This window comes from Monopterus albus, unplaced genomic scaffold (assembly GCF_001952655.1).
Source record: "Monopterus albus unplaced genomic scaffold, M_albus_1.0 scaffold106.1, whole genome shotgun sequence".
NCBI classification, from domain to species: domain Eukaryota; kingdom Metazoa; phylum Chordata; class Actinopteri; order Synbranchiformes; family Synbranchidae; genus Monopterus; species Monopterus albus.
In genome coordinates this window covers 319,542-335,059 of record NW_018127986.1, presented here as the reverse complement: position 1 = coordinate 335,059, position 15,518 = coordinate 319,542, and the positions used below count along the sequence as shown (strand labels likewise).

At 41.7% G+C, this 15,518-nt stretch overlaps 1 protein-coding gene across 3 annotated transcripts in view; it reads left to right on the top strand.

Annotated features, from left to right (window-relative positions):
• The window catches only part of fgd (faciogenital dysplasia), a 48,934-nt gene that overhangs the window by 30,354 nt on the left and 3,062 nt on the right, over positions 1–15,518 (top strand). For all 3 annotated transcript variants that reach the window (XM_020610690.1, XM_020610692.1, XM_020610691.1), the window contains exons 3-17: positions 351–552; positions 817–1,426; positions 5,237–5,326; positions 6,699–6,835; positions 8,156–8,312; positions 8,470–8,608; positions 10,305–10,363; positions 10,852–10,998; positions 11,114–11,206; positions 11,317–11,396; positions 12,291–12,321; positions 12,920–13,024; positions 13,497–13,550; positions 14,807–14,908; positions 15,057–15,185. In XM_020610690.1, the coding sequence (XP_020466346.1) occupies positions 351–552; positions 817–1,426; positions 5,237–5,326; positions 6,699–6,835; positions 8,156–8,312; positions 8,470–8,608; positions 10,305–10,363; positions 10,852–10,998; positions 11,114–11,206; positions 11,317–11,396; positions 12,291–12,321; positions 12,920–13,024; positions 13,497–13,550; positions 14,807–14,908; positions 15,057–15,185 (2,135 nt within the window). The remainder of the gene's footprint in view (positions 1–350; positions 553–816; positions 1,427–5,236; positions 5,327–6,698; positions 6,836–8,155; positions 8,313–8,469; positions 8,609–10,304; positions 10,364–10,851; positions 10,999–11,113; positions 11,207–11,316; positions 11,397–12,290; positions 12,322–12,919; positions 13,025–13,496; positions 13,551–14,806; positions 14,909–15,056; positions 15,186–15,518) is intronic.

The window sequence follows — 15,518 nt, the reverse complement described above, 5'->3', positions numbered from 1 at the left end:
TTCTCTGTGTGTGCGCTTTTTTTTTTTTCACCTCGGTGGCTTACGCACACACTCATCTCAGCATCCTGTTCTGAAATAAGGAAGTCGGCAGATAGCTGAAGTTCGGAGTTGGTCTCACTCGTCTGCACCACTTACTATATGTTTCTGTGTTGGACTGTATTCATTTTTTATTTGGAGGTTTGTCTTGAGGACTTAAGAGGAAACAAGCAGGCTTAACACATGGACATAACCATGGAGGTGTCCTCATTTGGATTTATACATGTTACCTGATTGTTCTGTTTGTTGCCTGCAGCCTCATGCTTCTCTGTTGCTCTGCTCTTCTTGCCTTGTCTGGACTTGTGCATCTGCAGTGCCCCCTAAACCTGTGCACCTGCTTGCCCCTGGGCAAGACAAGAAACTCAAGAGGATCCCTCCAGCTCCCTCGAGGCCTCTGCCTGCTCCCCCTCCTCCGCCCAAACCCAAGCCCAGTCTGACCCCTCCTGGCCAGGGAGCACAGCCACAAAGAGAGGCCCAGAAGGTGGGGCTGCTCATCGAGAGGTTCGAAAATTCAAAGTAAGGCATCAGAAATTTTGTCTGGCTGGTTTGTCAGATTTACTGTTTACTTTGTGATATTTTAGGTGTGTGGACGTGTGTGCCAGTATACAAGGACAAGTTTCACAGTGTTAACTTGCATCTGATTCTCATGTGTCTGGTTGAGTTTTGTCAATTTAAGGATAAAACCCAACAAATCCCAGAGATTATATGTCTTTTCTAGCTTTCCAGTTTAATACACAGTTTTCCTTAAAACAAATGTGATATTGTCTTTTATTTTCCTAGGGTCCCCATCCTGGGGGTGTTCCCACGGTCCCAGCTGCACCTGTGTCTGAGAATGGACACTGTGTCTGACATCGCTTCCTCTTGCAGCCAGGACACCACAGCGAAGGTTGCAGGAGACTCCTCCCCTATGGACAAACTTGCACTTAGCACCTCTGAACAGACTGATGAGGCATCTGATCTGTCCTCTCTGGCAACCATGCACATCGATGGCTCAGAGGATGGCGTGCTGGATGACTGTGCGGAGGATGACATCACACACAGGGTCGGTTGCCTTAACGATGTGGAGCGGGAGGAAGGCTCCTCCCAAGAGCTCCTGGACAATCCGGACTCCTCGGAGCAGAAGATTCCTAACCGGGACAGTGGCATTGACAGCCCCTCGTGTGCCGTAGAAGGGGAGGGGTTCCCCAACGAGGACGCCATTGACGAGGAGGACCACTACGACAGTGTCACTGAAACAGAGAGCGTGTCCTGCTGTGTTACCCTGGGAAACAAGCGAGACTCAACACAGGATGAGGACAGTGACTTAGACGAGGGGAGCAGCGGAGAGATACACTCTCTGACAGACACACAGACTGGGTATCTGATAGATGCACACACAGAGGCACCCAAAGTGAGTACCTCGCACACTTAACCCTCCTGTTATGTTGACCTGAACAGTATCTTTGTAATATAAACATGCAGGGGGATGTTGCAAATATGTGAATTGAACCATTTTCATTTTATATGTTGATCACACCTATTACGCCAAGCAGACGAAGTTTCATACCAATAAAATATTTTTAACTATTTTTTTTAGATTTTTTTTGTTACTTTGCACTGGGTCAATTTGACCCAGAACATAACAGGAAGGTTAAGCTTCATCAAGCCATAACATTAACCCAAACAACTATAATTTAAAGTCCTAACAATACCCCCACATTTTCCAGGTGTTTATTAATGTATCACAGCTCCTTTAATCCCCCCACCTTCCAGCCCTCACTGTTTAAATTAGTTTTCATGTTGCGTCATAATTTCCAAGAATTTGTAGGGCATGTTTCAAATTGAGCACATCCTGCAAGTTTAAAAGCTTCATCTCAGACAGTCAGCCTACCTTTCATGTAGTGGAAAAAGTAGCTTGTGTCTATTATTATCTCAGCATGGGTGCACAATTTCAGGGAATACTTCTGCATGAAACATTAGACGCTGTTACAGGCTTAGTTTGCTGGTCACAAGTGAAAGACTTGTATCTAAAAGCAGCTCTGCGGTTACATAAAAGGGCCGATACTTGCCTAAAAGCTAAAACAAGAACTTTTATTGACTGCTAGATGAAAGAGGCCAGAGAGAGGTTTTAGTTTTCTCTTGTCCTTCAGTTTGACTATTGATTCCAAACAACACTGATACCACAAACAGTGCACACAGTCTTTCTGGTGGCCTTGTTGTGCTTTCAGTGATTCCTGTAGTGGAGACTGATATAAAAGCATCAAAGTCTTAAAATATATTGGCATACCAAAGAAATGGCCATTGAGGAGGTGATGGCAGAAAGATTAAACAAAGTTAAATGAGAAACGACAAAAGCTCAGACAAACACAAAATGTTAGGCAGCATACACTCAGGGGAGAGTTTCAGTAGACTCGACACAGCATTGCTATCATAGTTGTTCGCCATAGTTATGTCTCAGTCTGTTATAACACACCCAAAACTCCTGTGACTGTCACATGAACACACAAACACATGGCCTCTGCTGAGAGTCCACACCCACAGTCTTTTGGGGAAGATATCTCCACACTCCATTGTTTCCTGATCCCAACCCTGTTGTGCAGAGGAAGGGTGTGTTGTGTGTGCGTGTGTGTGTGCTTGTTAGTCTACAGGCGTGCTGTATGTGGCTGCATGAATGTCTCTGACACTACAGCTGACATGTTGATGGTTGTATAATAACAGCCTTATCACAGAGGATGTGGGTTTTTCAGTAATGTGCACACAAGAGGGTAAGAGACTGAAAAGAAAACATTTTGCTGACATTGAGTGCCATCATCTTTGCTTTGCTGGCATAGTAACACTAATGCTAGATTTTCAGCATTGACAGAATAGCAGTATAATAACAATATAATTTGTGGTGCCTCCCATCAAGAATCTGTGTGTGTACAGTACATTTCTTTTTGGTACACTAATATGAGGACATTCTGGCCAGTATTCACAGCTTGAAAGGGCTGTTTGAGGGTTAAGACTTTCTTTTAGGGTTAACGTTAGGCTAAGGGCCGGGCTTTGCCATTTAGCTCTGATGGGTAAGGTTTAGGGTAAGAAGCTATGAAATGTTTAATGTCAGTGAATGGTCTCACAGCTATGGTAAGACCAACATGTGCGTGACAGCTGTTGTCACAATAGGCTGTTTCTGGTGCATTCTGTGTCACTGGGATGAATCAGCAACATCATTTTTATGTTTAATCATCCAATTTTTATGTCATCTTAGCTCTCACAGAGACGGCACTTCTGTTTCATCATGTCTCCTAATGGCATATCATGTCATATCAGTTTCATAGGTTACCACAGCAGAACTAAACTGGTGACTGAAACAGTGTCACAGCCACAGCCACAAACGTTAATGTGTAAGCCGGCGGGCAGTTTATATTTATCTTTATAGTCAACAAGTGCCATAAAAACAATCAGACCAGTAAAGGATTAAATCTACCAGTGTGTACATAGAATGACAGCTTAGAGCTTCATGGTTGTCCACACATCAGTGAACTTAGGTAGTTCATTGTTTATTTTGACTCAGTCCTACATATACTGCCCTGCTGAGGGAACTACTCAGTAGTGCACCAGACAGTCAGCTGAAAATAGTCCCTATTAAAATGTAGTTTTTACCCCCAGTTTAAGTAGTTTCCTAAAAACCTCAGTGCCCAGTGGTTTTAGGAAATAACTGAATCTTTTTAACAAAAAATAAATAAAGAAACTATACATTTATGAGCCTTTCTATAATAGGGAACAATGGGCTTGGGTAACAGACAGGCTGGAAATGTTAGAAAGTACTGAGAGATGAATTAACATAGACTTTGGTTTTTCACTGGATTTGGGGGCGGCTGTGGCTCAGCGGTTCGATTCCCAGCTTGTCCAGTCAGCATCTTGAAGTGTCCTTGAGCAAGATACTGAATCCCCAGTTGCTCCCGGTGATGACACCGGTGTGTGAGCATTTGGGTGTGTGAATGGCCAAGTAGTGTGAAAGTGTTTTGAGTGTGCTGTAAAGCATAGAAAGGCACTATAGTATAAGACAAGTACAAGTATAAGTATATACTACAAGTATAAGACCATTTACTATTTGACACTGAACAAAAATATGGAGTATTTCCCACCATATTCATTAACACTTGGTAGGGCAAGCCTAAGTATCTGAGTGACTTTGACAAGGGCCAAACTGTGATGACTGGGTTGGAGCATCTCCCAGACTGCAGGTCTTGTTGGGTGTTCCTGGTCTGCAGGGGTTAGGACCAACCAACAGTGTCTAAGGAAGGACAGGCGACAGACATGGACACCCACAGATCGCTGATGATGAGGTTGACCTACTGTAGATTGAATCTCAAAATTTATGCATCTATTTCAAAAGATTAGATTTAGTTTGAATCTTTGTTAAAATTGGTGAAAATGAGAAACACTGTTTTTTGGCCTCTATGAAGAGAAACATTCAGTGGCTATAGTGGTGATATCACACCTAGAGCGGGAGGCTGTTGAACTCTAATTTGTCCTCACAACCACAGTTTTCACTCCTTTAACATGTTTTTTCACAGAATGTTAGACAAAATTGTGCTCTTCCTGACAGTACAACTGTGGAAGCAGACAGATTCACACAAGATGTGCCGTGACACGCAGAGTGACACAAGTGCCAACCAACTGCCACACTGACTCTTGTGTACACAGTATTAGGCCGGTGGCTGTTATGGCTGATCGGTGTATTACACATATTACAGTTATACAGCTGCACATTCTTTGTGTTTAGCATAAAGTGTAACTTCAGCCTATTTGTGCATTGCAGTGACAATTCCATCATGCACAACAACCTATTCATTTTTAGAAAGACATTGCACCAAGAAGTTAGATTAATGGCCGAGGTGTGAGGATAGTGTCACACTGTACAGTGTGTTGTGGTTGACGGTGGTGAATAACGTGTTGATGTTCCGCGGACTCTCCGACGTTTGTTGTTCATACTAACTTAGCCACATCAACCTACTCTATCAGTGCCTTGTAATATGTTTATAATACTATAAATCTTTCAGTGAATGATCAAATGCTTTTTGTCTGGTAAAATACCGTCTGTTCTTCAAGTCTTAAGATGCTGAAGAAGAAGGTTGCAAGGTTTCCTTAGTCATATGACGGGGTGTCTGCTCACGTCTATCTTCTCCTTGCTTTTGAGTGTCAGACATAATCCTCAGTGTCTGTTTGTTCCCCTCAGTGCTCAGAGGCTCAGAAGCTCCTGAACATTGCCAAAGAGCTTCTCCACACTGAAGAGGCCTACGTCAAAAGACTCAACCTCCTCGACCAGGTAATGCTGATCCTCTGTTAGAGGCTTTGCGAGTGTGACAGAGTGTTTGGATGCCCAACAACAGACAACAGAGTAGAGCAATCAGAGGTAGGGGGGAGAGAGGGAGAAGGAGGAGGAGAGGCAGTGTTCATAAATATTATATACATTTTGAGCTATCAGACTGGTGCATGTGGTGGGCTCTATCTACAGGTGAGGGCTGAGCTGGGTTGACACTGTGATCCCTGGACAGGAACTCTTCCTTGTTGGCTAGATTACTCAGAGCAGTGTAAGCATGATCATGTGAGAAACTGTATGTACAGTATGTATTTGTATGTAGTTTATATTTATACATGAGCAGCAAAAATACAGCTTTGTCACCCCAAACATGAGGTGCTCTGCTTTACTATCACAAATCATCACTTCCTCCTATGGAATGCTTCATTTCTCATTTTTGTAAATGCGTCGATGTATTTGTCTTCACATGTCACGTTTGTGATGAGAATTCACTCCTGGTGGTTGATTCTTCTTCCTCTTTGTTCAGCTCCTGTGGTAGAAAAGATGTACAGCTGCCCTTTTACAAATCAGCTATGGTTTATTTGCTACTGAGGGCAGAGAAACCTCACAGTTAACTTCCTGTTTTTGACACCACGCTGCTTTCCATGGAAACAATACTCCCCGCCTGTTTTTGTGACTAGGCTAATCCATTAGTCCATCAAATTAATTATTAACAATTCTGACAATCAATGAATCGATTGAATGAGTTCAAGAGATGAACTAAAAAACTGAACTGAAAAAAACTGAAGCTGCATAGGCAGCGATATCCTGACTTTTATATGTGAAGCTCCAAAAACACAGAATCCTACATTTTCCTAAATGCGACTCAACAGAAATTCCTCAATAGCATTTGTTTAGATCCTCGCTCCCTTGTAAATACCCACACCTTTTGACCTCCACACCTCCAGATTCTAACTCAGGCTTTCTGTTATGCATTTGCAGTCTAATAATGTGACATCACATATTATTATTACTGTCACAAACTTCAGAAAGACTGTTTCACATGGGCAGCTATCACACCGAGTAAACCAATATTGACTTGTAAAATAGTTTCTATGGCTTGTCTCAGGTTATGAACTGATTTTTAATGTGTCAGTGACAAGTCAAAGTTTATCTAGCTTATAGAAATGTCCCAAGAGCTTGTACTATAGTTACACTCACGTTTAGCTGCTTGCCACACAGTGGAGAAGATGACTGTTTGTGTGGATGAGTGCCAACAAGGAAATGTCACTGTCAGTGTTTATAGCCGTGCTCCGTGAACAGGAGCCAGATTTGGGGTGTTTGGACATAGTTGGATTTGTGTTTGTAAACAAATATGGCTTTTTTTTTCCCCACCCAGGTATTTTGCACTAAGCTCACAGAGGCTGGAATCCCTCAGGACGTCATTACAGGGATTTTCTCCAACATTTCCTCTATCTACTGCTTCCACGACAAGTTCCTGCTCCCTGAGCTCAAGACACGCATCACTGGAGAATGGTGAGGAAAAACACTCAGCAGTCAGTTTAACAGTTTTCCTAGAGCATCAGTGTGATGCTGGAGATGGTTTGGCGCTCTAGTGGTCAGTGAGACTGTTGGTGTTGGTTGAATTTCTTAAGACATCTGGGCAGCAGTGGGTGACATTATTGCTAAGTTTTCTTGCAGTGTCTGGTTGCTAGGTTGTGTTTTTTGTGTGTGTCAGAGTTGCAGAATGAAAACATTTTCTTTCTTTCACCTCCAGTGTTAAAGTAGACAGATGTGTCACCACTTACCTCCACTAGGTAAAAGTGAAGCCAGATACATTGTCTGACATCTTGGAGTTTCGCATCCAGATTCTATTCAGTAGTGACCAAGTAGTTGAGTGACGTATCAGGCAACCAATCAAATCTGTCAAATCACCTGAAACACACCGCTTTTATATCAATTAACTTTTTGAAAACACACACCTTGAAAATGACTGCTTGTACACACATCAGCATGATAATATCTACCAAAAAACTAATTTGATTTGTACTTTGGGTTTTTAGCTTGGCTCATGTTCCATTCGCTAACATGGAAGGGCTGGGATTTATGACCTATACTGTTGGAATTCATTATACTGGCTTAAATATATCTTATGTTTACTGGCTTAGATAGAAAAACTTTAAACTATTATACATAACACCCACACAGCAATTCAGAAAAGTTGACCTTAAGAAGAAAGTTCTAGAGATTAGTCTCCTTTGTTATAAGCCTTTGTTTTGTACTTGATCTCAAACACTGTCTGTCTTATACCTATGGTAAAATAACCTTTGATGGGTTTAAAATCCAAGTTTAAGAAATGCCATGAGGTGAGATGTACCTGTAGCTTGAATTTTAAAATTGTTAACTTCCTCTTGCAGGACAAAAAGTAGCAACAAGCTGAACTTTAAAGTTAAGTTAACGTTGCCATAACTGGAAGATAGAGAAAATAAAATTGAGAATTGGTGCAAGAAGTATGAATTGTAAAACAAAAAAGATCTTATTTACTGAAGTTTGCTTTGTATCATTTTCAGAATCAGATCACATAGCATTAAACAAAGATCACAATGTAAACAACATTGTCTCCATTTAACATGTACTGTTCAGCGATATGTTCCTCCACACTCAAAAACGATTTCACCATATTTTAAAATAATGATTGAGACACACTGCCACCTGCTCCTGATACAGTTGAATAATTTGATGAATGTCAGTCAAGTCTTGGGGGATAAAATGAGATTAAGAAGGTTTTGGTCAGAAAAGGCTTTAGGAATTCAAGCTTATTCATTCGTCTCCTGTGTTGGACTGTGTTTGCTGTAGGGACTCCAACCCTCGTATTGGAGACATCCTCCAGAAACTGGCTCCGTTCATGAAGATGTACGGAGAATATGTGAAGAACTTTGACCGAGCCATGGACCTGGTCAACACCTGGACACAGCGATCTTCACAGTTCAAGAGTGTTGTCCAGAATATACAGGTTTGTGTGTGTCTAATATACTTTATTCTTTATATGTGTTTTTCTTTTTTATTCAGATCTAGCTCTAGATGGATGCCTTCTCTGAGCTCCCCATTACACATACGGTGTCTCTGTGATTAATCAATTCAGATCTTTGTTTTTGTGTTTGAACCAACAGAAACAAGATGTGTGTGGGAACCTGACGTTGCAGCACCACATGCTGGAGCCGGTCCAAAGGATTCCTCGCTACGAGATGTTGCTCAAAGACTACCTGAAGAAGCTGCCTGACGATGCCCTCGACCAAAAAGACGCAGAGAGTGAGACATTAAACCTGCTCTCTTTAACACACACTGCCCTGTCAATGTTAAGTTGCCAGGAAATCTTACAGCCACAGTTTTCTGTTTTCCTGTTAACATGTTTGACCTCTGACCTGTGCCAGTGGGACATGAATCTTAATGTATCATGTCACATACAGCTGTTTCAGTGTGTTGCCAAGGTGTATTATATCACTAGTAGGTGTCCGTTAGAAGCAGTAATTGGTTGATGAGATGAGGGATTTAGCCTGCATGATACTTTGATGTCATCACATTTTAGAATTTGTGAAGTATACTACACTACAATATATCATTACGCACCTTAAAACAATATAGTGAAACCTAACATGTCACAGGTCCCCGATTAGATGAGATTGGATTAGATTCCAGAAACGGATTTTCTTGAAACAGCTAAACTTCTTAATGCTTCGTAGGGTTTGTGGATCCTCGATTTCATTATGGTTCTTCCCAGCCAGAGTATTGTAGAAAATACAACGTAGTGTGTGATAACATGTGGGGTCGATGGGGCTCAATGAAATCTCGGCTCCTCTGTAATAGATGCGGATGCTCCACAGAATTTTACTGATGTGTCAGATCAAAGAAGACTCATACAAGGGTACAGCAAGAGTTTTTACACAAAAAACTTATGTATTGTTAGCAAAATAAAAAATAAAATGATGAGTCTCTCTTTAAGATAAATAGTTTGGAGAAAAGTAATGCCTTCATTAGAATAACGATTTAACTCAGTTTATGATGGAGAAGATGGGAAGACGTTCAGCAGCGCCAGTGCCACTGGTTACACAGCTGTTGTTGTGATGCCCGGTAGACTGGGAACTCTGGTGCTTCAAACAGGCTTCTGTGTAGTTTCATCCAATGCCAGGTAGAGACTGCCTTAAAAAAGGTCTTTTATAGTATATGATCTGATGTCATCCCACATCCTTGAGTGCATTTACATGACTTTGAACAATAGCTCTCTGTGACTGTAATCCAGGAAAAGGGGTGTTTGGTCTACTCTACTTGAAATGCAGTTTATCACAGTTGTCCCCTGGCTGTCTCTCTCTGTACAGTATATGTAGGCCCTGATGGAGATGGCTGACTCAGGTGCTCACAGACATTAGTACTCGACACCCTGCAGGCTAGAAGTCTCCTGATGCATACAGTGTGTTTAACCCTTTATAGGGCACTAATAGAAATACTTGGAAGTTCAAAATGTCAACCCTAGTTACTACTACATCATTTTTGTGTTTATATTTTTTTGACTTTTAAAAATGTTTGTCATGTTGCATTATTGTCCTGGGTAATAATCAGGGTAACATATAAAACATATTAAAAAACACACAGATGAAGTTGAAGACATATATTTAAACATAAAAATGTTCAAAAATACAAATCTACTTATTTTATACAAATATTCATAGCCAGTCAGGATGCCCACAGAAGCGAGCAAATGTGGTTCTTTGCCCAATAAAGGGTTAATGTGTGTTAACATTTAATCCTGTTAATTACATAGAACAGAATTAGCATGACACCCTACAGGTATTTCTTTCCATTGAGCAACAAGCATAACTTAGACTGGAGAAGTAGAGATTGATTTATATCAGTCTGACATTTGAGATTCTGTTAATCTGATTCCATTTCTGCTAATTCTGGATTTTATGATGAAACACTGTGCATGTTTGTATTTGAATGTGCATTACAGAGGCATTGGAGCTCATCTCTACTGCAGCGAATCACTCCAATGCAGCAATCAGGAAAATGGTAAGACTTCACTCAGTGCTACGCTTCACTCCTGTTGTGTTTGCCTTTCTTTCTTTCCAACATTCTGTCACTACCGCATCAAGCTTAAAAAACAGCTAATGTGTTGCCCAATCAAAGAGTTGCTAATGCTGTCAGTCAGCAACAGCGTTTGTCTGAGGGAGTGAACAAGTTGAATTAGTACAGACAGGAAGTTGCTGTTTCCTGCCTCGAGTTTCACAGCTTGCAGAAGCCTGGCTGACTCTTTTTAACACCCATCCTCCTCATCTCTTTCCTCTATCTGGCCCTGACACCCATATGTCTGACATTCTTTAAACAACTTAGGCAGTCAAATGTGTTTATGAATCAATAAAGAAATAAAGTACTTGCTTTCTGCCTACCTGAAAAACCCCTGAGACCTCTCTGGTGGAGTTTGGCGTATAGCTCCATCTGTCTTGTCTTTTAAACATCTACTGTACTTTGCTCATCCTCCAGTTGTTTGATGTTTTCAGGAGAAGATGCACAAGCTGCTGGAGGTTTATGAGCGGCTTGGGGGAGAAGAGGACATAGTTAACCCAGCCAACGAGCTCATCAAAGAAGGGCATATCAAGAAGATGTCAGCCAAAAACGGAACAGCGCAAGACCGATACCTCTACTTGGTGAGAGGACTGAAGTGTTACCGTAGAGAAATAACATGTTTCAGAGGATATCTGTATCTTACCATGTTGTTACCTGCACTGTTCATCACCTGCAGCATTTCTGTGTCTGATCTAGTTCAACAATATGGTGCTATACTGCGTGCCTAAACTCAGACTGATGGGACAGAAGTTCAGTGTCAGAGAAAGGATTGACATTGCTGGCATGGAGGTGCGGTCTTGTTTCTCATTCTGTTTGCTGCCCTGTTGTTTTCCCCTCCTCTGTCTTTTTTATTTATTCTGCCTGGTGCAAACGCATGTCCTCTGCTTCTTGACCTCAAGGTGCAGGAGAATGTGAAGCAGAACCTTCCTCACTCTTTTGCCATCATTGGCAAGCAACGTTCACTGGAGCTGCAGGCCAGGTGTGACTCAGCAACTGTTACAACTCATTATTGTGAAATGCTGTTTTTATTTAACATAGATTTATTGGAGCTCATATTAATTTATTTCTAAATGTCCTTTTTCAGAAAAGATTGTATTTTACTCAGTGACAGTTGTATTTAGTTTTTTTCAGGTATATTTCATGTCACTTGTTCCTTCCCATTGTTATTTTTCACATATGTGCTGTTACCAAATCCATCACGTTCCCTGCCGCCCACCAGCATCTCCCAACTCTATAGATAGAGAAAACACTGTTACTGCTCCTCAGAGTTGCTCTCTGAGAAACATACAGTATATAAACAGAAAACCCTGCAGAAGTGATGCTAAATTAACAGCTACCATTAACGCTGGCTCATTACTTTGATGCCAAGTAATAACAAAGCTCAAAACCAGGTTAACTAGTGAACTGCATAGCCAGCGAGCTGCATTGATTTGTGAACTCAAGTTATAATTATGCCATAATGATTATTTACTTGTTTACCATTAAACACTTATTGACTCCATACATGTCGGTTTACTGTGCAGTTGCACTCTCAGGTGAATATCCAGTAATCCAACATATCAGTCAGTATTTTTATGCCTCCATGCCAGCGATAGCTGTGGCCAGTGGCATTGTGTTTTCAGCTTGTCTGTGCATCTGTGGGTCCCGTTCTTGTGAACGTGATAGCTCAGGAACCCCTTGAAGGAATTTCTTCAAATTTGGCACAAACGTCCACTTGAACTCATAGGTGAACTGATTAGATTTTGATGGTCAGAGGTCAAGGTCAGCCTATCCTCCCATAAATTTGACTGGTCGGTGGAGGCATTTAACAGCAAAGTGGCAGTTCTAGCTTGTTAATATAAAATAATCTTATGCTATTTTATTTGGTCTACAGGACAGCTGAGGAGAAGGAAGACTGGATTCAGGCAAGGACCACACACATGCTCACACACATACTGTATAGTACACCCACACACAGTCTGTCTCATGCACGCATACAACATTCTGGGTCTATTCCTTTGGTAATTTGCTTTATTAGAGAACATATTCTGAAGATTTCCAACATTCTTTCAGTCTGTTTGGGCGCTATAAAGACTCATTATTGCTTATTTAGCCCATTGCTGCAGAGCAAAGCTGATTAAAACATTTTCGCTAGCTGGAAAAGGGGGCTGCTGTATTGAAGTGAGGGCTTAGGAGATTTTTTTTTTCTATGCAAACTTGAAAGTTGTGTAGAAATTAATAGAGGGATCAGTCAGAAACGCAAAGGACAATGGAATGTAAGGAGAAAAGGTTTTTAATCACTGCTAGCTGACATGGGTCACGGGGAGCCATGTTGTCATTGGGGCTGTCATTTGTTGGTGTATGGTCAGGCCAGTCAGCACGTCACTTTGTTGCTCATGGCGATCATGAAGAGAATAATTGAATTCAAATGCCGACGTGTCAGATCAATAATCCTTCTTTGGTTTCCTCTCACTTTCCTCTGTGTTCATTCCATCTCTCCTCTAACTGTCTTCCGGCTCTCAGGTCATCCTGGCCACCATCGAACGGCACAAACAAAACAGCGAAACATTCAATAAAGCTTTCAACAGCTCCTTCTCTCGGGAAGATGACCATGTCCCTGAATCACCGGTCAGTCGCTCACTCCCTTAATCAATCACTTCATTAATCACTCGATTAGTACATCATCCTGTGCAATGAATCATGGGAGGTTAATGCTATACCAGACAAGTTCATCATAGTCTGGTCTTTGTCTGCCTGAACAGCTCTCCATCTATGGATGTGACAGTGTCATACGCAGAAAACACACATAAAGAAGCTCTTTCATTCACACACACAGTGTCTGCAAGTCTCTTCTTCCAGAATGCTCTCATGACCTAATAGGGAAAGTCCAAGTCAAAGTGTATACAATACTCTTATGGATCTGCTTTGACCCACTTTGGGCTGCCTAGAAATGGGCCCTTGCCAAACTTAACTTGACACAAAGAGGGCCAGCACTGGCAGTTCCAGTCTGACACCTACTGGTAGAAAGATGTGACTGCAGGAGCAAGCTGCTGGTGGAGGCTTGACAGTGTGGTTAATCTATGTTGGTTTTTCTCCTCAGGGTCCCTGGTGCAACACATCCATGGACTCTGACAGTGAAAGACTGCATGAAAGAGTAAGTTACTGTTATACAGAGCAGAAACCGTTTTTGTCACCTTGCACGCTGGTGGTATTTGAAAGAGTTCTGATTTAGAGAATATTAATGCAGTCCTTGGGCATCTCAGGTTGATCAGCCCTTCAGGGGGCTCCGGGGCAAAAACTGTGTTGTATTAGTTATTAATAATTAGCCTTCATGAAACTAGATTTTAACCTCGCAACAAGGGACCTCAAGATCACGTAAGATGTCACCTTAAGGCTCCTGTAATTTTGGTTTGGAATGTGAGTAGTGCAAATCAACAGGTAAGATGAAGTATTTTAAAAATTCTTTTTTTTTTTTTTTTCAAGAAATATGTCTAACCCCAGAAAATTTACACCATTAAGAAAGAGAATGAGGTGGTGACGTATTAGGTGACATGCTTTGGATTCAAAAGCTTTTACTTTAGTGAGTCTGTATGCCTCTAAAGGATACCAGTGCTCAGTATAATTGAGAACAAATGATATGGTGTTTGCAGCTCAGCAACTGTCCTAAGAAGAGATTTAAATTTGATATTAAACCCAAAAGCTGATAAAAATGGAAATTAATCGAAAAACATTGTATTTGCACTGCTGACGTTAATGTAGACTTTCGACCCTTTAGATATCTGGAGAATATTGCACACAGGTGTCAGAGAGTTTAACTTCTATTCCAGTAGACCCCAAATCTTTTCAATAGACCTCATCCTGGTCCAGATTAGACATATGACACAGACTCTAATAGATCCAACAGCTACTTCTAATCACAGTCCTGTTCAGACAGACTTAATTTTCAGTCAGCACAATGGCAGCCTAAACATGGAGGGTTGATAACTCTCTATTTGAAGATCCCGAAAACAGAAAGAAAGTAAGTGAAGTGAGATTGCTGACTGATGGTGGTCGTGTCTGATACTAAGGGGTGGGGAGCGGGTCCGTTTAGATTTGACAGTGGATTGGAGGGGTTAGTGGTCAGTTATTTGTTGATTTCTTTGTCTTCCTGTGAATAAAGAAGAAGAAAAGAACAGTGTGGCAGTCTGCACTGCTGTGGACACCTCCATCGCCTCTCCAGTTTAGCTATCTTCCAGAAGAGTGGGTGCTGTGTGTATTTTGTTAATAAAAAGGAGAAATGAAAGGCAAGCAGCCAGAAAGACAAAGGATGGAGCAACATAAGTAGTCTGACGTCCCCTGTGGTTCAGTTGTACTGAACTTGAACAGGCTGATGACTTTAACACATGACTCCTGTGTTTTTTAATTTTCCAGAAGAGTTCAAGGAAAAAGGAGAAAGAGAAGCAAGCATGTAAAGGCTGCAACGAGAGCTTCAATTTCACCAAGCGCAAACATCACTGCAAGTCCTGTGGAGCGGTGAGCACAGATGGAACAAGGGAAACTTGGGCAGAGTTTGGTGGGATATAGATCGGAAAAAGTCGGGGAACAAGTGGAAACTTTATTTCAACCAAATTAACTCTGAACAGCTGAGCAGCTTTTCAGTCTCTCTCTTTCTTTTCTGCAGGCCATCTGTGCAAAGTGTTCAAGGACCTTGGACAACAAGACGTGCCGTGTGTGCCCAGAGTGTTTTGAAGCGAGCCTCAGCCTGGAGAATCTCAGTGTTAGTGAACAGAAAAGGAAAGCTTCGGCTGAGGTGAGGCACGCTTGGAAACAAACAAAAACAACACACACACATATACTGAGACTGAGCGGCATGTGCACGAGCTCCACATCTCTCTATATACCAGTGCTCAGTGTCAGCTGGGGTGCAGCAGCCAGATGCTTGACTTTGATGGCAATACAAAGAAATGAAGAAGCACAGTAGTGTTTACTGAAGCCACTGAAGACATTGCACATACACCAGAACATTGTACGCAAGCAGTACATGTGTGGCTAATCCCTCTTTGACGACTAATATGTTAATGAGATCTCATCTTAAGGAGGACCAGGCGTCTTCGCTGACTCAACAGTCTGGCTGCTTTAGTTG